Source organism: Hypanus sabinus, chromosome 28 (genome assembly GCF_030144855.1).
Source record: "Hypanus sabinus isolate sHypSab1 chromosome 28, sHypSab1.hap1, whole genome shotgun sequence".
Classification (NCBI taxonomy): domain Eukaryota; kingdom Metazoa; phylum Chordata; class Chondrichthyes; order Myliobatiformes; family Dasyatidae; genus Hypanus; species Hypanus sabinus.
In genome coordinates this window covers 11329717-11354337 of record NC_082733.1, presented here as the reverse complement: position 1 = coordinate 11354337, position 24621 = coordinate 11329717, and the positions used below count along the sequence as shown (strand labels likewise).

Sequence of the window (24621 nt, the reverse complement as noted above, 5' to 3'; positions counted from 1 at the left end):
AGTAAAACCTCACGCTTGCCCAACTAAAAACAAAGTACACTGCTGTACCTCCCCTGGTTAACACCCTTTGCCTTGCTCAAAGACGTTGACTCCCGATAATGAAGGTTTCAGTCTCACACTACTCCATTCACTTGCTGCAAGAGCCCAATTGCCACGTTTAAAGGACCTGAAGTTTTTGCAAACATCTGCTCGGCCTTGGTGCTTTGTATATACAGTGGCGTGCAAAAGTTTGGGCACCCCAGTCAAAATTTCTGTTACTGCGAATAGCTAAGCAAGTAAAAGATGACCTGATTTCCAAAAGGCATAAAGTTAAAGATGACACATTTCTTTAATAATTTAAGCAAGATTACTTTTTTATTTCCATCTTTTACAGTTTCAAAATAACAAAAAAGGAAATGGGCCTGAAGCAAAAGTTTGGGCACCCTGCATGGTCAGTACTTAGTAACACCCCCTTTGGCAAGTATCACAGCTTGTAAACGCTTTCTGTAGCCAGCTAAGAGTCTTTCAATTCTTGCTTGGGAGATTTTCACCCATTCTTCCTTGCAAAAGGCTTCCAGTTCTGTGAGATTCTTAGGCCTTCTTGCATGCACTGCTCTTTTGAGGTCTATCCACAGATTTTCAATGATGTTTAGGTTGGGAGATTGTGAGAGCCATGGCAAAATCTTCAGCTTGCGCTTCTTGATGTAGTCCATTATGGATTTTGAGATGTGTTTAGGATTATTATCCTGTTGTAGAAGCCATCCTCTTTTCATCTTCAGCTTTTTTAAAGATGGTGTGATTTTTGCTTCCAGAATTTGCTGGTATTTAATTGAATTCATTCTTCCCTATACCAGTGAAATGTTCCCTGTTCCACTGGCTGCAGCACAAGCCCAAAGCATGATCGATCCACCCCCATGCTTAACAGTTGGAGAGGTGTTCTTTTCATGAAACTCTGTACCCCTTTTTTTTTCTCCAAACATACCTTTGCTCATTGCGGCCAAAAAGTTCTATTTTAAATTTATCAGTCCACATGACTTGTTTCCAAAATGCATCAGGCTTGTTTAGATGTTCCTTTGCAAACTTCTGACAATGAATTTTGTTGTAAGGACACAGGAAAGGTTTTCTTCTGATGACTGTTCCATGATGGTCATATTTGCACAGGTGTCGCTGCACAGAAGAACAGTGCACCACCATTCTAGAGTCTGCTAAATCATCCTGAAGGTCTTTTGCAGTCAAACGGGGGTTTTGATTTGCCTTTCTAGCAATTCTACGAGCAGTTCTCTTGGAAAGTTTTCTTGGTCTTCCAGACCTCAATTTGACCTCCACCGTTACTGTTAACTGCCATTTCTTAATTGCACTACGAACTAAAAAAATGGCTACCTGAAAGTGCTTGGCTATCTTCTTATAGCCTTTTCCTGCTCTGTGGGCATCATTTATTTTAATTTTCAGAGTGCTAGGCAGCTGCTTAGAGGAGCCCATTGGACAAGGTTTGAGGAGTCAGGGTATTTATAAAGCTTTGAAATTTGCATTACCTGGCCTTTCCTAATGATAACATTGAACAAGCCATAGCCCTAACAAGCTAATTAAGGTTTGAGACCTTGGTAAAAGTTATGGGAGCTCAAATCTCTTTGGGTGCCCAAACTTATGCATGGTGCTTCTTTCCTTTCTCCCCCCACTCTAAAATTGTACAAAACAAAATAAATACACTAATCTTGCTTAAAATGTTGAAAAGAATGTTTCATCTTTAACTTTATGACTTTTGGAGATAAATTCATCTTCTGCTCAGTTAACTCTTCACAGTAACAGAAATTTTGACCAGGGTTGCCCAAACTTTTGCATGCCACTGCAAATGTATTAACCTGATGGATAGATTAGTCTTTACAAATGTATAGACCAAAAAAAAAATACCATGATAGTAGATTCTGGGTGCCAGACTGTATTTTCTGTATTTTTGTACACATTATGAATAAACTTTATCTTTGGGGGCCTCTCCCCCCTCCTTGCCCGTCTGCCTACACGTGGGAAGGGTTCTTGTAGGTTACGGAGTGATCTATGTATGTTTGCCTGTATGCTGTGCAGATCTATCTTTAGTAAATCTTCCTTTACTGTGAGAAGGATTAATTATAAACTGTCATGATAACTGCCATTAACCCATCATGGAACCAGTTTCTGGTGGAGGTAAAAACCTATTCTTGTACAATTCCTGGAGCATTTAGGAGAATTTAAGGATTTTGTGTCCGGATTCCATGCTAGAAGTGTTGAAAACTGGAGGACAGAGGCTGAAACTGACAGCAGGAGATGTGAGGGGTAAATGTTTCACACAGATTTTCATATCTACAGTGACTTGCCAGAGTACGTGCTGGAGTCAACAAGAGTAACAATATTTTAGAAGCTCAGATGGTATGTTGCTTCCCTGGTGCCAGGATCAGGAATGTCTTGAATCACGTCCATGGCATTCTCAAGGACGAGGCTGAGCAGCCGGAAGTCTTGGTACATATTGGCACCATTGACACAGGTAGATGACAACATATCAATCTTAACCTATTTAGAGGCCTATATAAGATTTTTTTTTAACCTTTTCAGTTTCTTAAATCCACCCACAAAGATTCAACATTCTCTCAGCCTATGTGATAACTTTCTAAATATGTAATTCCACCTGATCGAGGCATGACTGCACAGGTGAGTAGGCGTCAGCATTTTAGAATGGTGGGAAGAATTTAAAAGAAGAGCAATTATTCTGCAGTGGTTTGATTGAGGCACAATTGCGCAGGCACGTGGACATCAGCAAGTTAGACTGGCGGGAAGAATGTTAAAAGAGAACAGCTATAAAGAGTGGGTATAGTGCAGAGCGAGTTAGAGTAGGAGGCCTTTGGCTCAGTGGGGCTTTGGCAATAACGAGTCGAAGTGAGGTAAGTTACTTGTGAAGAATAGGAAGTATGCCTGCCAGGCCAGTGTTTTGTACTGGGTGTCGGATATGGGATGTCCGGGAGGCTAGGAGTGTGTGGCCACATCTGCGCCAGGTGCATTGAGCTGCAGCTCCTTAGGGACTGGGCTAGGGAACTGAAGGTGCAGCTCGATGACCTTCGTATGGTCAGGGAACGTGAGGAGGTGATAGAGGGGAACTATAGGCAGGTAGTCACACTGGGGACTGGGCAGACAGATAAGCGGGTGACAGTCAGGAGAGGGGAGGACAAGAGTCAGATACTAGAGAGTACCCCTGTGGCTGACCACTTAACAATAAGTACTCCTGTTTGAGTACTGTTGGCGGTTCGGCCTACCAGGGGGAAGCAACAGTGGCTATGCCTCTGGCATAGTCTGGCCCTGTGGCTCAAAAGGGTAGGGAAGAGGATGGCAGCAGTGATAGGGGAATCTATAGTTAGGGAGTCGGACAGGTGATTTTTGGAAGCAGGAAAGAGAAACAGAGGGTAGTTTATGTCCCAGGTGCCAGGGTCTGGGATGTTTCTGATCACGTCCACTATATCCTGAGGTGGGAAGGTGAACAGCTAGAGGTTGTGGTACTTATTGGTACCAATGACGTAGGTAGGAAAAGGGAGGAGGTCCTGAAGGTAGATTACAGGGAGTTAGGAACAAAAGTGAGAAGCAAGACCACAAGGGTAGTAATCTCGGGACTACTGCCTGTGTCATGTGATAGTACAGGAATAGAGTGAGGTGGAGAATAAATGCGTGGCTGAGAGATTGGAGCAGGTGCAGAGATTCAGATTTCTGGATCTTTGGGACCTCTTTTGGGGCAGGCATGACCTGTACGATAAGCATGGGTTGCACTTTAATCCGAGGGGGACCAATATCCTGGCAGGGAGGTTTGCTAAGGATGTTGGAGAGAGTTTAAACTAGAATTGCTGGGGAATGGGAACTGAACTGAAGAGATGGAGGAAGGGTGGTTGGCTCACAAATAGGGAGAGAGCTTGTAGACAGTGTGAGAGGGAGGATAGGCAGGTTATAGAGAAGGGATACACTCAGACCGAAGGTTTGAGTTGTGTCTATTCTAACGCAAGGAGGATTTTGAACAAAGTGATGAGCTTATTGCATGGATCTGTACTTCGAGATATGATGATGTTGTCAGTACAGGGGCAGGAATAGCTACTTAGAGTGCCAGGCTTTAGATGTTTCAGAAAGGACGGGTGGGGGCAAAAGAGGTGGGGGTGTGGCACTGCTGATCAGAGATAGTGTCACGGCTGCAGAAAAGGACAAAGTCATGGAGGGAATGTCTACTGAATCTCTGGGTGGAAGGTAGAAACAGGAAGGGGTCAATGTCTACTGGGTGTTTTTTATAGACCACCCAACAGTAACAGGGACATCAAGGAGCAGATAGGGAGACAGATTCTGGAACTGTGCAATAATAACAGGATTGTTGTGATGGGAGATTTTAATTTCCCCAATATTGATCGGCATCTCCCTAGAGCAAGGGTTTATATGGAGTGGAGTTAGGAAACCATTTAATTGGAGTAAGGGGAAATATGAAGCTATCAGGCAGGAACTTGGAAGTATAAATTGGGAGCAGATGTTCTCGGGGAAATGTACAGCAGAAATGTGGCAAATGTTCAAGGGATATTTGAAGTTCAAAAAAAATAGGTAATGATAGAGATTTGGAAGATTATAAGACTAGCAGGAAAGAACTAAAGAATGAAATTAGGAAAGCCAGAAGGTGCCATGAGAAGGCCTTGGCAGACAGAATTAAGGAAAACCCCAAGGCATTCTACAAGCATGTGAAGAGCAAGAGGATAAGATGTGAGAGAGTAGGACCAATGAAGTGTGACAGTGGAAAAGTGTGTATGGAACTGGAGGAGATAGCAGAGGTACTTAATGAGTACTTTGCTTCAGCATTCACTCGGAAAAGGACCTTGGCAATTGTAGGGATAACTTGCAGTGGATTGAAAAGCTTGTGCATGTAGATATTAAGAAAGAGAATGTGCTGGAAGCATCAAGTTGGATAAGTTGCTGGTACTGGACGGGATGTACACTAGGCTACTCTGGGAGGTGAGGAGGAGATTGCTGAGCCTCTGACAATGATCTTTGCATCATCAATGAGGATAGGAGAGGTTCTGGAGGACTAAAGGGTTGCAGATGGTGTTCCTTTGTTCAAGGAAGGGAGTAGAGATAGCCCAGGAAATGATAGACCAGTGAGTCTTACTTCAGTGTTTGGTAAATTGATGGAGAAGATCCTGAGAGGCAGGATTTATGAACATTTGGAGAGGTATAATATGATTAGGAATAGTCGGCATGGCTTTGTCAAAGGCAGTTCACGCTTTAAGAGCCTGATTGAATTTTTTGAGGATGTGACTAAACACATTGATGAAAGTAGAGCAGTAGATGTAGTGTATATGGATTTCAGCAAGGCATTTGACAAGGTACCCGATGCAAGGCTTATTGAGAAAGTAAGAAGGCATGGGATCCTAGGGAACCTTGCTTTGTGGATCCACTACTGACTAGCACATAGAAGACAAATAGACGGGCCATATTCTGCATGGAGGTTGGTGATCAGTGGTGAGCCTCTGATCTGTTCTGGGACCCCTTCTCCATGATTTTTATAAATTACCTGGATGAGGAAGTGGAGGGATGGGTTAGCAAATTTGCTGATGACACAAAGGTTGTGGGTGTAGTGGATAATGTGGAGGGCTGTCAGACATCAATAGTTTGCAAAACTGGGCTGAGAAATGGCAGATGGAATTCAACCCAGAGAAGTGTGAGGTGGTTCATTTTGGTAGGTCAAATATGATGGCAGAATATAGTATTAATGGAAAGACTCTTGGCAGTGTGGAGGATCAGAGGGATCTTGAGGTCTGAGTTCATAGGACACCAAGGCTGCTGTGCAGGTTGACTCTGTGGTTAAGAAAGCATTGGGCTTCATCAATCATGGGATTGAGTTTAAGAGCAAAGAGGTAATGTTACAGCTATATATATCCCTGGTCAAACCCTACTTGGAGTACTGTGCTCAGTTATGGTCACCTCACTACAGGAAGGATGTAGAAACTATAGAAAGGGTGCAGATGAGATTTACAAGGATGTTGCCTGGATTGGGGAGCATGTCTTGTGAGAATAGGTTGAGTGAACTCGGCCTTTTCCCATTGGAGCAAAGGAGGATGAGTCAGGCTTTTTCCCAAGGCTGAAATGGCTAACACAAGAGGGCACAGTTTTAGGGTGCTTGGAAGTAGGTACAGAGGAGATGTCGGGTAATTTTTTTTATGCAGAGAATGGTGACGACGGTGATGTAGGCGGATACAATAGGATTTTTTCAGACTCTTGGATATGTACATGGAGCTTAGAAAAATAGAGGGCTTTAGGTAACCCTAAGCAATTTCTAAAATAAGTACATGTTCAGCACAGCATTATGGCTGAAGGGCCTTTATTGTGCTGTAGGTTTTCTATGTTCTATTGCCACTATGTCAAAGGGTAATAATTGGGATCCCAGGCACAGTGGCCTCCTTACTGAAAGATGGCATGATTAAAACACCACTTGTCCATACCAACTCCCTGAAGACCTGAAGTCAGGCTTCATTTTTGCAAGAGCAGTAGTAACAAGTCATTGTCATTGGTGCATCTTTGGAGGGTGAGGAAGAATTTGGGAGTGAAGGGTAGAAATGCAACTGGTCTCCTAACCAGGAAATGCTATTGGACCATGTTTAATCACTCAGAAGCTTTAATTGAAGAAGCTGCTGTACATATGGAATTGTCTGGACTTTGCAATCTCTCAAAAGGTCCAGGGCCAGCCCACCCTCGTGCGGGTTTAGGGCTGGCTTGTGATGTCCAGCATATGCAGACTTTCTTTTGTTTAAAGTATTCCTTGTCAGTTGACAATACAGGCCCTTCGGCCAGCAATGCTGTGCCAAACATCTACTTATTTTAGAAATTACATAGGGTTACCCATAGCCCTCTTTTTCTGAGCTCTATATACCTGTCCATGAGTCTCTTAAAGGACCCTATTGTATCCACCTCCACCACTGTCGCCGGCAGCTCATTCCACACACTTACCACTCTCTGCATTAAAAAAAAACTTACCTCTGACATGTCCTCTGTACCTCCTTCCAATCACCTTAAATGGCCCTCATGCCAGCCATTTCAGCCCTGGGAAGAAGCCACTGACTTTCCACGTGATCAATGCTTCCCATCATTTTATACATCTCTGTTGGGTCACCTCTCATCCTCTGTTGTTCTAAGAAGAAAAGGCCAAGTTCACTCAACCTATTCTCATAAGGCGTTCTCCCCAATCCAGGCAACATCCTTGTAAATCTCCTCTGCACCCTTTCTATGGTTTCCACATCCTTCCTGTAGTGATGCAAACAGAACTGAGCACAGTGGGGTCTGACCTGGGCCCTATATAACTAACATTATGTCTCAACTCTTGAACTCAGTCCCACGGTTGAAGAAGGCCAATACACTGTATGCCTTCTTAATCACAGTCAATCTGACCAGCAGCTTTTGAGTGTTAATGTTATTGCCAATCCAAACTGTTCAGGGTTTGCAAGTGAGGAAATTGAGGATCCAATTGCACAAGGAGGTATTGAAGCCAAGGTCTTGGAACTTTTTGATTAATTTTGAGGGGATGCTGGTATTGAATGCTGAGCTGTGGCCGATAAAGAGCATCTTGACATCTTTGCTGTCCAAATGTTCCAAAATTGAGTGAAGAGTCAATGAGATGGCAACTGCTGCTAACCTGTTGCTTTAGTGGGCAAATCGGAGTGGTTCCAAGTTGCTTCTCAGGCAAGAGCTGATATGTTTCAACACAAACTCTCAAAACAGATCATCACTGTGGAGGTAAGCGCTACTGGGCAATACCATTGAGGCAGGTTACCACGTTCCTGGTACTATCAAAGCCTGCTTGAAGCAGATGGATACCTCTGACTGTTGAAAGGAGAGGTTAAAGATCTCAATGAGCACTCCAGCCAGTTGATCAGTACTGGTTTTTAAGGACTTGGCTAGGTACCCCATCAGGCTGGAGGCTTTTCACCCTCCTGAAGGCTGCTTGCATGCCAGCCTCGGACACTGAAATCACTGGACCATCAGAGGCTGATTGAGTTTGTGATAATTTTTTGACAGTCAAAGTGAGCATAGAAAGCATTGGGCTCATCGGAAGCGAAGCCTTGTTGTCGCCTATGCGCCTGATTTAATTTTATAAGAGATGATGGTATCCAAGCCCTGTGACAACTGTCAAGCCTCATTCGTTGATTCAAGTTTAGTCCGGAATTGCCACTTTGCCCATGAGATACCTCTTCTGGGGTAGGTATAACCTGTACAAAAGTGATGGGTTACACCTGAACCTGAAGGGGACCAGTATTCTCAAGGGCAGTTTTGTTAGAGTTGTTGGGGAGGGTTAAACTAATTTTCAGAGGGGTGGGGATTGGAATGATTGGTCTCAGGATAGGGCGGATAGCAAAAAAGCAAAGGTAGAGTGTAAGGAAGGGCAGGCAAATGATAGGACTAAATTGCAGCCAGCAGGATGAGTATCAGTGCATTAGGGATGCAGAATCAAACAGGGTAGCAAATACAGTACTCAGTGTAATATCTCAATGAACAGAGTATAAGAATAAGGTGGATGATCTTGTTGCACTGTAATTCACGTTATATCACTATTATAGATTGTCAGGTATGATGTTGTGGCCATCACTAAATCATGGCTGAAGGATGGTTGCAGTTGAGAGCTGGATGACCAAGGTATTGGAAGGATAGGAAGGTAGGCAGAGGGGGTGGTGATTCTCTGCTGTTAAAGAATGGCATCAAATCAATAGAAAGATGTGACATAGAATTGGAAGATGTTGAATCTTTGTGGGTTGAGTTAAGAAACTGCAAAGATAAAAGAACGTTGATGGCAGTTGTATACAGGCCTCCCAACAGTAGATGGGATGTGGATCATAGATTACAATGGGAAATAGAAAAGGCATGAAGAAAGGGCATTATTATGACAGTCATGAGAGATAAGCAGTTCGATTGGGGAAAATCAGGTTAGTAATGGATCTCGAGAGCGAGTTTGTTGAATGCCTTTGAGTTGGCTTTAGAGCAGTTTGTCATTGAGCTTACTGGGGGATCAGCTGTACTGGATTGGGTGTTACGTAATGAACCGCAGGCGATTAGGGAGCTTAAGGTAAAAGAACCCTTAGGAGACAGTGATCACAATATCATTGAGTTCAATTTGAAATTTGAGAGGCAGAAAGTAAAGTCTGACATAGCGGTATTTCAGTATTTCAGAAAAAGACCGGCTGGTGGTGCAGTGACATCAGCGCTAGACTCCGGAACGAAAGTTCCCGAGTTCGAATCCAGTCAGGCTGCTCCCGGGCACACATTCCATCTCTAGTGGGTTGAGTGTCAAGATCACAACTCAGCCTCTTTAAGAATAAAAAATACTGTGCTGTGAGAAGGATGTGGGGGACCACTTACAGAATCTTTCCTCCAAGACAACCACTTTGGAAAAAAGTGGTCGCCGAGGCTCTGGCAGAGTATGGCAGACAAAAAAAATTTACAGAGTATGGGGAAGAAGTTGGCCGAAGTAAACTGGAAGGAGATGTTGGCAGTTATGGCAGCAGAGCATCAATGGTGTTTCTGGGAAAAATGAGGAAGGTACAGTACAGATGTATTCCTAAACCAAAGAAATAGTCAGATGTCAAAATAGTACAACCATGGCTGACAAACAAAGTTGAAGTTAATGTAAAAGCAAAACAAAAGGCATACAACAATGCAAAAATTAGCAGGAAGATTGAGGATTGGGAAGGTTTTCAAAATCTACTGAGAGCAACTAAAAGAATCATTAGGAGGGAAAAGATGAAATATGAAAGCAAGCGAGCAAACAATATCAAAATGGATAGTAAAAGCCTTTTCAAGTATGTTAAATAAATAAGAGATGAGAGTGGATATAGGACCACCAGAAAATGAGGCCGAGAAATAATAACAGGACACATGGAGACAGCAGGTGAACTAAATCAGTGTTTTGCATCAGTCTTCACTGTGGAAGACACTAGCAGTGTACCAGGTGTTGAAGGGTGTGAAAGAATGGTGAACCATGTGAAACATGGTTGCAGGAAGAGTGTGATTGGCAACTAAATATTCCTGGATTTAGTTGCTTCAGGTGTGATAGAGCAGGAGGGGCCAGAGGAGGAGGTGTTGCTTTGCTTGTCTGAGAAAATCTTATGGCAGTGCTTTGGAAGGATAGATTAGAGAGCTCCTCTAGGGAGGCTATTTGGGTAGAATTGAGGAGTGGGAAAGGTGTAGTAACACTGATAGGAGTGTTTTATAGGCCACCTATTGGGGAGCATGAGTTGGAAGAGCAAATGTGTAAGGAGATAGCAGATATTTGTAGTAAACACAAGGTAGTGATTGTGGGAGATTATAATTTTCCACACATAGATTGGGAAGCTCATTCTGTAAAAGGGCTGGATGGTTTAGAGTTTGTGAAATGTGTGCAGGATAGTTTTTTTTGCAACAATACATAGAAGTACCGACTAGAGATGGGCCAGTGTTGGATCTCCTGTCCGGGAATGAGATAGGTCAGCTGACAGATGTATGTGTTGGGGAGCACTTCGGGTCCAGTGATCACAATAGCATTAGCTTCAATATAATTATGGAGAAGGACAGGACAGGACCTAGAGTTGAGATTTTTGATTGGAGAAAGGCTAACTTTGAGGAGATGCGAAGGGATTTAGAGAGTGTGGATTGGGTCAAGTTTTATGGGAAGGATGTAATAGAGAAATGGAGGTCATTTAAGGGTGAAATTGAGGGTACAGAATCTTTATGTTCCTGTTAGGTTGAAAGGAAAGGTTAAAGGTTTGAAAGCACCATGGTTTTCAAGGGATATTAGAAACTTGGTTCGGAAAAATAGGGATGTCTACGATAGATATAGGCAGCATGGAGTAAAGGAATTGCTCGAGGAGTATAAAGAATGTAAAAGGAATCTTAAGAAAGATTAGAAAAGCTAAAAGAAGATAGGAGGTTGGTTTGGCAAATAAGGTTAAAATAAATCTGAAAGGTTTCTACAGTTATATTAAAAGCAAGAGGATAGTGAGGGATGAAATTGGTCCCTTAGAGAATCAGGGTGGTCAGCTATGTGTGGAGCCGAGGGAGATGGGAGAGATTTTGAACGATTTCTTCTCTTCGGTATTCACTAAGGAGAAGGATATTGAATTGTGTAAGGTGTGGGAAACAAGTAAGGAAGTTATGGAACCTATGACAATTAAAGGTGTGGAGGTACTGGCGCTTTTAAGAAATTTAAAAGTGGATAAATCTCCGGGTCCTGACAGGATATTCCCCAGGACCTTGAGGGAAGTTTGTGTAGAGATAGCAGGAGCTCTGACGGAGATCTTTCAGATGACATTAGAAACGGGGATTGTGCTGGAGGATTGGCGTATTGCTCATGTGGTTCCATTGTTTAAAAAGGGTTCTAGAAGTAAGCCTAGCAATTATAGACCTGTCAGTTTGACATCAGTGGTGGGTAAATTAATGGAAAGTATTCTTAAAGATAGTATTTATAATTATCTGGATAGACAGGATCTGATTAGGAGTAGCCAGCATGGATTTGTGCGTGGAAGGTCATGTTTGACAAACCCTATTGAATTTTTTGAAGAAGTTACGAGGAATGTTGACGAGGGTAAGGTAGTGGATGTAGTCTATATGGATTTCAGCAAGGCCTTTGACAAAGTTCCACATGGAAGGTTAGTTAAGAAGGTTCAGTCGTTAGGTATTAATGCTGGAGTAATAAAATGGATTCAACAGTGGCTAGATGGGAGATGCCAGAGAGTAGTGGTGGATAATTGTTTATCGGGATGGAGGCTGGTGACTAGCGGGGTGCCTCAGGGATCTGTTTTGGGCCCAGTGATGTTTGTAATATACATAAATGATCTAGATGATGGGGTGGTAAATTGGATTAGTAAGTATGCCGATGATACTAAGGTAGGAGGTATTGTGGATAATGAGGTAGGTTTTCAAAGCTTGCAGGGAGATTTATGCCAGATAAAAGAATGGGCTGAATGTAGGCAGATGGAGTTTAATGGTGAGAAGTGTGAGGTTCTACATTTTGGCAGGAATAATCCAAATAGAACATACAGGGTAAATGTTAGGGCATTGAGGAATGCAGTGGAACAGAGAGATCTAGGAATAACAGTGCATAGTTCCCTGAAGGTGGAGTCTCATGTAGATAGGGTGGTGAAGAAGGCTTTTGGAATGCTGGCCTTTATAAATCAGAGCATTGAGTACAGAAGTTGGGATGTAATGTTGAAATTGTACAAGGCATTGGTAAGGCCAAATTTGGAATATTGTGTACAGTTCTGGTCACCGAATTATAGGAAAGATATCAATAAATTAGAGAGAGTGCAGAGACGATTTACTAGGATGTTACCTGGGTTTCAACACTTCAGTTACAGAGAAAGGTTGAACAAGTTAGGTCTCTATTCATTGAGCGTAGAAGGTTGAGGGGGGATTTGATTGAGGTATTTAAAATTTTGAGAGGGATAGATAGAGTTGACGTGAATAGGCTGTTTCCATTGAGAGTAGGGGAGATTCAAACAAGAGGACATGATTTGAGAGTTAGGGGGCAGAGTTTAAGGGAAACACGAGGGGGTATTTCTTTACTCAGAGAGTGATAGCTGTGTGGAATGAGCTTCCTGTAGAAGTAGTAGAGGCCAGTTCAGTTGTGTCATTTAAGGTAAAATTGGATAGGTATATGGACAGGAAAGGAGTGGAGGGTTATGGGCTGAGTGTGGGTAGGTGGGACTAGGTGAGATTAAGAGTTCGGCATGGACGAGGAGGGCCGAGATGGCCTGTTTCCATGCTGTGATTGTTATATATGGTTATATGGAAAGAAGAGAAGTGCATTCAGTTACTTTTATAAGAGAGAAGGTGCTCAAAAAGCTGAAAGACCTAAGTGTACATAAGTCACCCGGACCAGATCAACTGTGCCCTAGGGTTCTGAAAGAGGTAGTGGTAGAGATTGTGGAGGCATTAGTAATGATGTTTCAATAATCATTGGACTCTGGCTTGGGTGCCAGAGGACTGGAAAATTGCAAATGTCACTCCACTCTTTAAGAAAGGAGGAAGGTAGCAGAAAGAACATTATTGACCTGTTACTCTGGCCTCAGCGGTTGGGAAATGTTGGATTCAGTCATTAAGGATGAAGTTATGCAGTAATTGGAGACGGGACAAGGTAGGGCAAAGTCAGTGTGGTCTCCTTAAGGGAAAATCTTGCCTGGCGAACCTGTTGGATATTTTTGAGGAGATTACACATAAGATAGAGGGGATGCAGTGGATTTTGTATATATGGATTTTCAGAAGGCCTTTAACAAGATGTCGCACATGAGGCTGCTTACCAAGTAAAGAGCCTATGGTATTACAGGAAAATTACTGGCATGGTTAGAGCATTTGTTCATTGGTAGAAGGCAGCAAGTAGGAATAAAGGGATCTTTTTCTGGTTGATTTCCAGTGACTAGTGGTGTTCTGGAGGGGTTGGCGTTGGGACCGCTTTTTAATGCTGTATGTCAATGATACAGATGATGGAATAGATGGCTTTGTTGGCAATTTTGCAGGTAACATAAAGATTGGTGGAGGAGCAGGTACTGTTGAAACAGGTAGGCTGCAGTAGGATGTGGATTAGGAGAATGAGCAAGAGTGGCAAATGAAATACAATGTTGAAAAATACATGCTCATGCACTTCAGTTGCAGAAATGTGCAGACTTTTCTAAATGGGGAGAAAATCCAAAAATCAGAGGGACTTGGGAGCCCTTGTGTAGAACACAATTTATAGGCTGAGTTGGTGGTGAGGAAGGCAAAAGCAATGTTCACATTAATTTCAAGAGAATGCAAGAGCAGGGATGTGATGCTGAGGCTTTATAAGGAACTGGTGAGGCCTCACCTTGAGTATTGTGAACAGCTTTGGGCTTCTCATCTAAGAGAAGATGTGCTGGCATTGGAGAGGGTTCAGAGGAGGTTCACAAAGATGATTCTGGGAATTCAGAAGGATGGGGGGATTGCATTGAAACTTTTCAAATATCAAAAGGCCTAGACAGAATAGATGTGGAAAGGATTCCACATCCAGGATTTCCCATTGTGGGGGTATCTAGGACAAGAGGGCCCAGCCTCAGGATAGAAGGGTGTCCATTTAAAACAGATGTGGAGAAATTTCTTTAGTCAGAGGGTGGTGAAATTGTGGAATTTGTTACCACAGGCAGCTATGAAGGCCAGGTGGTAGGGTGTATTTAAGGCAGAGCTTGACAGATTCTTGATCGGACAAGGCCTCAAAGGTTACGGGAAGCAGGCCAGGGAGTAGGGCTGAGAAGGGAGAAAAGGATCAGCCATGACTGAATGGTGGAGCAGACTCAATGGGCCAAGTGGCCTAATTCTGCTCGTGTGTCTTATGGTCATGAGGAGATGGTTTTCTGGAGATCACACCTGGACCTTTTGGAACTTTCTTGGTCATTAGACTTCAATGCCTCTGATCCGGCCTTCAGCATTTTGCAGATCTCGTGTTTCATCCAGGGCTTGTGGGGAAGACTCCGAATGATTTTGTGGGGACACACTCATCTCCAACTGTTTTAATAAAGTCTGTGACAACCATGATATATTCATTTAAATGAGTCCTTGAACACAGCCCAGTCCAGTGATTTGAAGCAGTCCCATAGATTCTCCTCTACCTTCTGCGACCACCTCTTTGTTGTCCTAATTCTGCGACCACCACTTTGTGCTTTAGCCTCAGCCTGTATGCAGGTAGGAGAAGGACAGCCAAGTGATCGAATTTACTGCAATGCAGTCTGGTATGGAAACAGTAAGCATTCCTTATCTTATTGTAACAGTGCCCAGTTTGTTGGGACCTCTGGTGCTACAGATTATATGCTGATAGTAATTGGACAGGGCTTTCTTCAAACAAGCCTGCCTATGAATCTGGGCCATTTCTTGTTCTCCTTGACATCAAGAAGTTTAACATGGGGGGGGGGGGGGAGGTTTAAGAATAAGTAAATAGGGCAATTGCTGAGAAAGCAGTTTTAATCGTCATAGAACGACAACTCAGAAGTAGACCACTGTGTTAATGGGTAGTCCCGCTGTTATATTTGTGTTACTGAATGCTGCTTATAGCTGAGTTTGTGTAAAGGCTTTACTTCTCCTCCTAGGAAGACAGAAGCTAAAGAGAGCAGCTGACCACCGGCCCAGGAGAAATGCCATTCGATTAACAAATGAGTACACAGTGGAGACATTGGTGGTGGCGGATTCTGACATGGTGGAGTATCATGGTGCAGAGGCAGCTCAGCGATTTCTGCTCACCGTCATGAATATGGTATGTTGCTTCGTGTTGCAGCCACTGCTTGTGATGTGTGTTTTTATGTACGTGTGACAAAACTACTCAATCTTCCCTCCCCCCTTCAAATGCCCCTTTCTCCCTCCCACCTGAAGGGAACAAATTCTTTCCACAGCTACCAGTCTGCTGGAGGGACTTGGTGGGCTGAGCAGCATCTGTAGGGGGAAAAGGAATCGTTGATGTTTTGGAGTGAAACCTGCACCAATCCTGATGCAAGCAGTGACCTATATTTTTGTAACACCTTGCAAAGTTGTGTTCGAGAGAGCTCACTGAGTCAAGGTGCTGAGGGGACCCTGCAGCCAATTTCCATGCGAGCTCCACAAACAGCAGAGAAATACAGCAGTGAAATACTGGCGACGCTAAAAAACCTGAAATTCTGGTCACACTCAGCAGATCAGGCAGCATGGGTGGAGAATGTCTGGCAGAGAGCTCCGTGCTTGCCAAATAACCCTTGGAGATCACCAAAAAGCCTAGCTCTGCACTTGAGTGTCGACTTCATGGCAAGGTGACTGCTGAACAGTAAATATGTGGGTGCAAAAGCTTCCATATGCTCTTAGAACCATAGAACATTACAGCACAGAAACTGGCCTTTTGTCCCTTCTTGGCTGTACTGAACCGTTTTTCTTTCTAGTCCCACTGACCTGCGTCTGGCTCATATCCCTCCATACACCTCTCACCCATGTACCGGTCCAAGTTTTTCTTAACTGTTAAAAGTGAGCCAGCATTTACAACTTTATCTGGCAGCTCATTCCACACTCCCACCACACTCTGTGTGAGGAAGCCCCCCCCCCCCCCCATGTTCCCTTTAAACTTTTCCCCCTTCCCCCTTCACCCTTAACCCATGTCCTCTGGTTCTTTTTTCTCCCCTATCACTCTATCAAAACCCATCATTATTTTATATACCTCTATCAAATCTCCCCTCATTCTTCCATGCTCCAGGGAATAAAGTCCTAACCTATTCAACCTTTCTCTGTAACTGTTTCTCAAGTCCCAGCGACATCCTTGTAAACCTTCTCTGCACTCTTTCAACCTTATTAATATCCTTCCTGTAATTCAGTGACCAAAACAATACTCCAAATTTGGCCTCACCAATGTCTTGTACAACCTCACCATAACATTCCAACTCTTATACTTAATACTTTGTTTTATAAAGGCCAATGCACCAAAAGCTCTCTTTATGACCCTATCTACTTGTGACACCACTTTTAGGGAATTTTGTATCTGTATTCCCAGATCCCTCTGTTCCACTGCATTCCTCAGTGTCCTACCATTTACTTTGTATGTTCTATCTTGGTTTGTCCTTCCAAAGTGCAATACCTCACACTTGTCTGCATTAAACTCCATCTGCCATTTTTCAGCCCATTTTTCCAGCTGGTCCAAATCCCTGTGCAAGCTTTGAAAACCTTCCTCACTGTCCACTACACCTCCAATCTTTGTATCATCAGCAAATTTGCTGATCCGATTTACCACATTATCATCTAGATCATTGATAGAGATGACAAGTAACAATGGACCCAGTACTGATCCCTCTGGCACTCCACTCAGAGTAGCAATCCTCCACTACCACTCTCTGGCTTCTTCCATTGAGCCAATGTCTAATTAAATTTACTCCCTCTCTATGTATACCTAGCGACTGAATTTTCCTAACTAACTTCCCATGTGGGACCTTGTCAAAAGCCTTACTGAAGTCCATGTAGACAACATCCACTGCCTTCCCTTCATCCACTTTCCTGGTAACCTCCTCAGAAAAACTGTAATAGATTGGTTAAACATGACTCTTGGACATCTTGTAAATAATCTGCTTAACTTGGTTCAAAGGCACCAAGAAAGTCACTTGGTACAGATTATCTTGTAAGGAAGTTTTCTGTTTTCATAGACTGCACTTAGTGCTTGGACAGTAGGAAAAGAGGAAAATATTCAAAGGGAAAATTGTAAAAATTTGCTTGAATATGACATATTGAAGAAAATATATTCATATTCAGTATGTTTTGTAGAATTAAACATGCAAATAGTGTACATTTAAAGTTTACCAACAATGGCTTCAGATGCAAAGCAAGCTTTGGTCTTGCACCTACTATAGTGCCCATGTTTAGTTGTGTTTTCCTTGTGGCTTCAATTTGTCAGTACCTGACACTGCCTCCAGAGGGTGCACTGGTATAGACATCATTTAGGAGCTCTTCCCCAGCACCAGTGGTCTAGAGGCAACCTTCTGATAGCACCACGTTTCAGCTTCTTACGTGGTCAGCCATGTGCTCCTACAGTGAGGGAATTGTGTGGAGGTGAGGGTGGTAGGGAAAGGAGGAATCTCTTGCCCCAGTTGTTTTATTGAGCCCTTCCATTTCTATTTCATCAGAGAAACCAGCCCTTGGCCGTCAAGTCAGTGCTGACTATCAAATGCCCATCTGTGTTAATTCCATTTACTAGCACTTGGTCTGTAGTCTCCTATGCATTAACAATTCAAGAGCATATCCAGATGCTTCCTGAATGTTATGAGAATCTCTACCTCCACCACCACATCGGACTGTATTTTCCAATTTGCAATCACCCTCAAAAGTTCTTCTTTGGATCCTCTTGCTCTACTCTTTAACTTTGTGCCCTTTGCTGTGGGGAAGGGTGGCTCACTATGTACCCTCTCTTTACTTCTTGAGTATGACTTTCGGGTTCCTACCCAGTCTTCTGCACTCCAATGGAAAAGATATTCGCGCTCTCCTCAAAAGTGAAACGTTGAAACTGAATCTGATGCGTCTTTTCACCAGGATCCCAGGAGGGCAGCTGCTGTTAAGTACAGTGCGGCTCTTGGCAAGGAAAGCAAATTCCATGCAATCTGCTTTGATCACTGGTGAGCTTAGCTCGTGGATGTTTAGGTGGGGTTATGATGCTGTTGTCTCCATTGTCAATGTCTTTGATACTTTGCATTTTGATATACTAATCTCTGCTTTAAATTTCCCATTTTTAAAACCCTGTGATTTCTCCTCGTGCTGAAAATCTCAACGCTTCTGCATCTGGACACTTGCATTTCTTTAATTCTGGCCTCTTGAGGACCTTCACTTATCAGACCATTGCTATCAGGCTTCCTAAATTCCTCCTTCAAGACTCAGCATCTCTATTTTCCTCCATTAATGAAATTTTTGTTGAAAAGAAAAAAAAAACTTTCATCCATCTTACTGCATTTGTGACTTGACACAGCAGTTTCTGTATTAATACTGGCAAAAGAAATTCTCTAGAATAGGCTTGACCCTGCATTGGGAAATGACAATGCAGAGAGTCAGCTGGACCTTTGTACTTGTCTCCTGGCCGTAATGCTTTTCCTTCTTGGTATTGCTTGTTATTTTTGAGAATTTCATAAGATTGCTTTCGTGCATGAATTGATGTTCATTCTGTTTACAATCACAGCTACTTATAATTATAGATATTATAATATCCCTCAAGCCTCTTTGTTTAAGTCTTAGCAATCTTCTGTTCTTGGTATCTCTACACTGCTTTTCTTTGTGTCTTTACGGAAGTTCTTACTTTTTTTGCTCCTTAGTTTTGCATCACTCCTTACTTCTCCCTTTGTCTGCCGTCTTCAATGCTGTTAACTCTTTGTCACGTTAACTTGTTTGAGGCCATTTCCACTGTATCTTCCATCTGACCCATCAATTTTTCTTTATTTAAAAATGCAAAAAGTAAAAAAACCAACCCTACAAATAAAAAGAGGATCTAGTGTTTTCCTGGCATAAATGACAAAAAAAATTCTTCCCCGGCTTCCAGTCAGGTACAGGTATAGGCATTCATAATGGCCATAGAATTGACTTCAGCACAAAACCAGTGGTTTTGGGACCACCTGTTTAAAAGAAGCCACTGAAATAAAACTAGAGGAAAAGAATTTTAATGAAGACGAAGGCCTTGCTCTAAATAAGAACTGAAATTCAATTGTAAACGAGGTGAGAGTGGAAACCTGATTGGTTTGTTTTCATCCAATCAGGAGGGATGGACTATGAGGGTATAAATGCCACTGGATTATTGATGCACCATCAATAACTCACACTGAGACGTAGGCGAGATATCGGCTTTTATTGACTGGAAGAAGGAACCAGGAGTGAGTGTCTATCATACAAGGTCCTGGAGACTGAGGCCGATCTTCAGGCCGCAGGTCTCCTTTATACAGGGGCCTGTGGGAGGAGCCACAGGAGCAGTCAGCAGGGGCGTGTCCCGACAGGCACATAGTTCACCACATTCACCCCCCCTTCGTTTGAAAAAGTCCTCATGTAGCGAAGGTTCTTACAAGTCAAGCCGATCAGGCGGTCGAATCTGTCGCTGCGATCTACGTAGCACCGGCTGTGACCGCATAGGTGCCGGCAACATTGGCGATTGCACAGGGGACGGGGGTTGCGCGTGTTCTTGCCCACTAGGCGCCGGTGATCCCTCATGCATGTGCGAGGCGCCTGGTATAAATGCGTACGAAACGCCCGGTATACAAGTGTCGTGAGGAGTCTGTGTAGGGCCTGGTGAGTACGGTGTCACCTCTGGTGCAGGGTTCACAGTTACCGGAGAGCCTTCAGGGTAGTGGTCTGCTGCACCTGCGGGTGCCAGGTCGCGGATGGAGACCGTGTCCTCCCGCCCATCAGGTAAGACCACGTAAGCATACTGGGGGTTCGCATGGAGAAGGTGAACCCTCTCCACCAGCGGGGAGTATTTATTGCTCCTCACATGTTTCCGGAGCAGCACTGGCCCCAGGGACGTCAGCCAAACTGGTAGGGTGGTCCCAGTGACAGACTTCCTGGGAAAAGAGAATAGGCGTTCGTGAGGGGTGGCATTGGTGGACGTACATAACAGAGAGCGGATAGAGTGCAGTGCCTCAGGGAGGACCTCCTGCCATCGAGAGACCGGCAACCCTTTGGACTTAAGGGCTAAAAGTGTGGCCTTCCACACTGTGGCATTCTCCCGCTCTACCTGGCCATTACCCCGGGGATTATAACTCGTGGTCCGACTGGTAGCAATGCCCCTAGCTAGCAAGTACTGGCGCAGCTCCTCACTCATAAAGGAGGACCCTCTATCACTGTGGATATAGCAGGGATACCCGAACAGAGTGAAGAGCTGGCGCAGGGCTTTTATGACGGACGTGGCAGTGGTGTCGGGGCAGGGGATGGCAAAGGGGAACCGTGAGTACTCGTCGATAACACTGAGAAAATAGACATTGCGGTCAGTGGAGGGAAGGGGGCCCTTAAAGTCAACACTCAGGCGTTCAAAAGGGCGGGTGGCCTTGACAAGTTGTGCCGTGTCAGGACAGTAGAAGTGCGGTTTGCACTCGGCACAAATTTGGCAGTCCCTGGTCATCGTCCTGATGTCCTCCAGGGAGTACGGCAGGTTCCGAGCTTTCACAAAATGGTAAAATCGGGTGACCCCCGGATGGCAAAGTTGTGCATGAAGGGCGTACAGCTGGTCGAGCTGTGTGCTAGCACATGTTCCCCGGGATAGGGCATCAGGGGGCTCATTGAGTCTGCCAGGCCGGTACAGGATATCATAGGTGTAGGTGGAGAGTTCTATCCTCCACCGCAAAATCTTATCATTTTTGATCTTGCCCCGCTGTTGGTTGCTGAACAGGAATGCAACCGAGCGCTGGTCGGTCAGCACAGTGAATCTTTTGCCAGCAAGATAGTGCCTCCAGTGCCTAACAGCCTCCACTATGGCCTGGGCTTCTTTCTCCACCGCGGAGTGCCAAATTTCAGAGCCTTGGAGGGTGCGAGAAAAGAATGCTACTGGTCTGCCTTCCTGATTAAGGGTAGCAGCCAGAGCGAAATCGGAGGCATCACACTCCACTTGGAAGGGAGCGGTCTCGTCCACTGCATGCATCGTAGCTTTGGCAATGTCCGCTTTAATGCAGTTGAAGGCCGCGCAGGCCTCAGCAGAGAGGGGAAACGAGGTAGACTTGACCAGGGGGCGAGCCTTGTCCGCGTAATGGGGGACCCATTGGGCGTAATAGGAAAAAAACCCCAGGCACCGTCTGAGGGCCTTGAGAGTGGTGGGAAGAGGGAGCTCTAACAGGGGGCGCATACGTTTGGGATCAGGCCCAATAACCCCGTTTTCCACGACATACCCAAGTATAGCAAGGCGGGTGGTACCAAAAACACACTTGTCCCTGTTATAAGTAAGGTTCAGAGCTGCGGCCACTTGGAGAAACCGTTGGAGGTTGGCGTCGTGATCTGGCCTGTCATGACCACAGATGGTGATGTTATCCAGATAGGGAAATGTGGCCTGCAGTTGGTACTGGTCCACCATCCGGTCCATTTCCCTCTGGAAGACAGAGACACCATTCGTGACACCGAAAGGGACGCGCAGGAAGTGATAGAGCCGGCCGCCCGCCTGGAAGGCGGTGTAGGGGCAGTCCTCTGGGCAGATGGGGAGCTGGTGATAAGCGGATTTCAGATCTATTGTCGAGTACACCTTATACTGAGCAATCTGGTTGACCATATCCGCGATGCGGGGTAGGGGGTATGCGTCAAGCTGCGTAAACCTATTGATGGTTTGACTATAGTCCACCACCATCCTATTTTTCTGCCCAGTCCGAACAACAACCACCTGGGCCCTCCAAGGGCTTGTGCTCGGCTCAATGATCCCCTCCCTGAGCAGCCGCTGCACCTCCGACTGAATGAAGGCCCGGTCCCCCGCGCTGTACCTCCTGCTTTTGGTTGCCACAGGTTTACAGTCGGGGGTCAGGTTGGCGAACAGCGGTGGGGGAGGGATCTTGAGAGTGGAGAGGCTGCAAGTGTCGGTAGCGCAGCTGTTGGCCTGGTTCTGGATGGGATGTGTGTGTCCGTGTGTGTGTGTGGTCAGTAGCGGGGTATGTGAAGAAGTCCCACAAAACTGAGGATTCTTGACAGTGAGTGGTGGGAGGGGCCCGTCGTATACCATAGTCACACTTTCGAGATGGCTCTGGAAGTCCAGCCCCAATAGCACAGGTGCACACAGATTAGGCATGACCAGCAGTTCAAAGTCCCGATATACTGTGCCTTGCACCACCAAAGTCGCTACACAACCCGCCCGGATGTCTGCGGACTGCGACCCAGAGGCCAAATGGAACCTCTGACTGACCGGCCGCGTTGCAAGTCCGCAGCGTTGCACTGTGTCCGGGTGAATAAAACTCCCAGTGCTGCCCGTGTCAAACAGGCATCCAGTCCAATGCCCCTCCACCTGGATGTCCATCATGGACCTTGCAAGCTGGTGTGGGGCGCTTTGGTCGAGAGTCACAGTGGCCAGAGTTGGATCGCCGTCGGGGTACCCGGTCAGCATCGGAGGGTCGGGGGCGGGGCATGCTGACGCCGACAAAGATGGCTGCTCACATCCGGGGTACCCGGTCAGCATCCGAGGATCGGGGGCGGGGCGTGCTGACGTCGACAAAGATGGCCGCCCACATCCCGGCATGCAAGATGGCGGCCCCCACGTTTCACCCGCAGCGCTGCACTCCGCTCGAGGTTGAGACTTACAGACCTTGGCGAAGTGGCCCCGCTTTCCGCAGCTGGAGCAGGTCGCTTCTCGCGCTGGACAGCGTTGTCGAGGATGTTTCTTTTGGCCACAGAAATAACAAAGCACGAGTTCCTTACGGGCCACAGCCGTGGTCTGGGTCGGGGAGCTCGTGGAATGGCGACTGGTGGCGGCGTTGGCGAATTCGCTCCCGGGAGCCAGCGGTGGCGGGGTCTGAGGCGTCCACGAAACCGGCGGGGAATCGCGCGACTGGACAGCGTCGGCGTTATGCCGCGCAGCTTCTAGAGCGTTGGCCTTCTCTATCGCCGAGCTTAAGGTAAGATCCGAGTTCTCCAGCAGCCGCTGGCGCATGTACACTGACCTCAGTCCCGTCACAAAGGCGTCTCGCACCAGCAGCTCTGCATGCTGTTCTGCCGTGAGCGTCTTGCAGTCACAAGCTCGGACGAGTGTCTGTAGTGCTCGGAGAAACTCAGCGCACGATTCGCCAGGCCGCTGTTGCCGGGTAGCTAAGCGATGTCTTGCGTAGACGGTGTTCACCGGCCGCAGGTACTGTCGTTTGAGGGCGTCCAGTGCCCCTTCGTAGGTCGGCAGGTCCCGGATAAAGGAGTAAACTTTGGAGGAGACCCTCGAGAGTAGGATTCTGTGCATAACGGCGGGTTCAGTCGCACGAAGCTCCGCCAAGTACGATTGGAAGCATGCAAGCCAGTGTTCAAAAGCGAGAGCCGCGTCAGGGTCTTGAGGGTCCAAATCCAACCGGTCCGGACGCAAAACGGGTTCCATGTTTTAAAACTTCCAGTCAATAAAATTGATGCACCATCAATAACTCACACTGAGACGTAGGCGAGATATCGGCTTTTATTGACTGGAAGAAGGAACCAGGAGTGAGTGTCTATCATACAAGGTCCTGGAGACTGAGGCCGATCTTCAGGCCGCAGGTCTCCTTTATACAGGGGCCTGTGGGAGGAGCCACAGGAGCAGTCAGCAGGGGCGTGTCCCGACAGGCACATAGTTCACCACAATTATATATGCCCAGGCATCATCCTTGAAGAAGATGGCAGAGTTTGTCATCAAAATGTTGGTTATAATTGATATCTATATCTATACCTGGCTAGAAGCCCGACAAGAGTTATTTCGTAACTGACAGGTGGGGTGGGGGGTGGGGTGTGGGAAGAAGGGGCTTAGTTCTCAACAAGATGGATAGCATCTGCAGAGCAAGAAGCAGAATTAACATTTCAAGCTAATGGCCTGATGATTGGAATGAAAGGTCATTGATCTGAAATATTAATACTTTCTCCTCAGATGCTGAAGCACTTCCTGTTCATATTTCAGATTTGCAACTGTTATTTTTTTCTTTGAGCACTGTGCATAAGAACATAATCGTTTCCCACTGTAACACTAGCTGAACCTGGTTCTGTATTCAAGTGCATGACCCTTGTTGGTCATTGAGAAGTGCAGCAGGTAACTAACTATTTTGAGTGTGCTCAAAATTTCCAATACATCTTGTGTTGAATTTTAAAAGTAGAAATTGTGAAGTAGAAAAGATGAAGTGAGATGATTGTCAATGTTAAGAGTTTTATTAATCTCTGCATTCATTCTGATATTGGCAGAGGAAACTCACCAGATATTGCCTGGGTTGGAGTATTTTGAGTTATGACAAGACAGGAACTGTTAGGCTTGTTTTGCCTGAGGCAGAGGAGGTTGTCATGGGAGGGGATGGGAAGGGAAGTGTGTGTGTTGGGGGGGGGTGTGGTTGAAATTGAGTATAATAGCTAGACATTTCCCCCCTAGGAAAGGTATCTAACATGAGGGAATCTGATAAACAAGTTTTCTTCCCTAATGTGTAGTTGATATCTAGAGGAGCACTTGAGTTGTTGAGACACAGAAGTCTGCAGATCAAATGC

General features: G+C 45.4%; 2 protein-coding genes across 3 annotated transcripts in view; one reads left to right on the top strand and one right to left on the bottom strand.

The window, feature by feature from the left end:
* Nucleotides 1-24621, top strand: part of adamts17 (ADAM metallopeptidase with thrombospondin type 1 motif, 17) — a 460607-nt gene that overhangs the window by 23568 nt on the left and 412418 nt on the right. For both annotated transcript variants that reach the window (XM_059952603.1, XM_059952604.1), the window contains exon 4: nucleotides 15075-15238. In XM_059952603.1, the coding sequence (XP_059808586.1) occupies nucleotides 15075-15238 (164 nt within the window). The remainder of the gene's footprint in view (nucleotides 1-15074; nucleotides 15239-24621) is intronic.
* Nucleotides 19400-23619, bottom strand: LOC132382335 (uncharacterized). Its single transcript, XM_059952462.1, has 2 exons — nucleotides 21336-23619; nucleotides 19400-20014 (listed from the first exon to the last, which is right to left on the bottom strand). Exons 1-2 carry the CDS (start codon nucleotides 23498-23500, stop codon nucleotides 19981-19983), a joined length of 2199 nt encoding a protein of 732 aa, XP_059808445.1. The 5' UTR covers nucleotides 23501-23619; the 3' UTR covers nucleotides 19400-19980.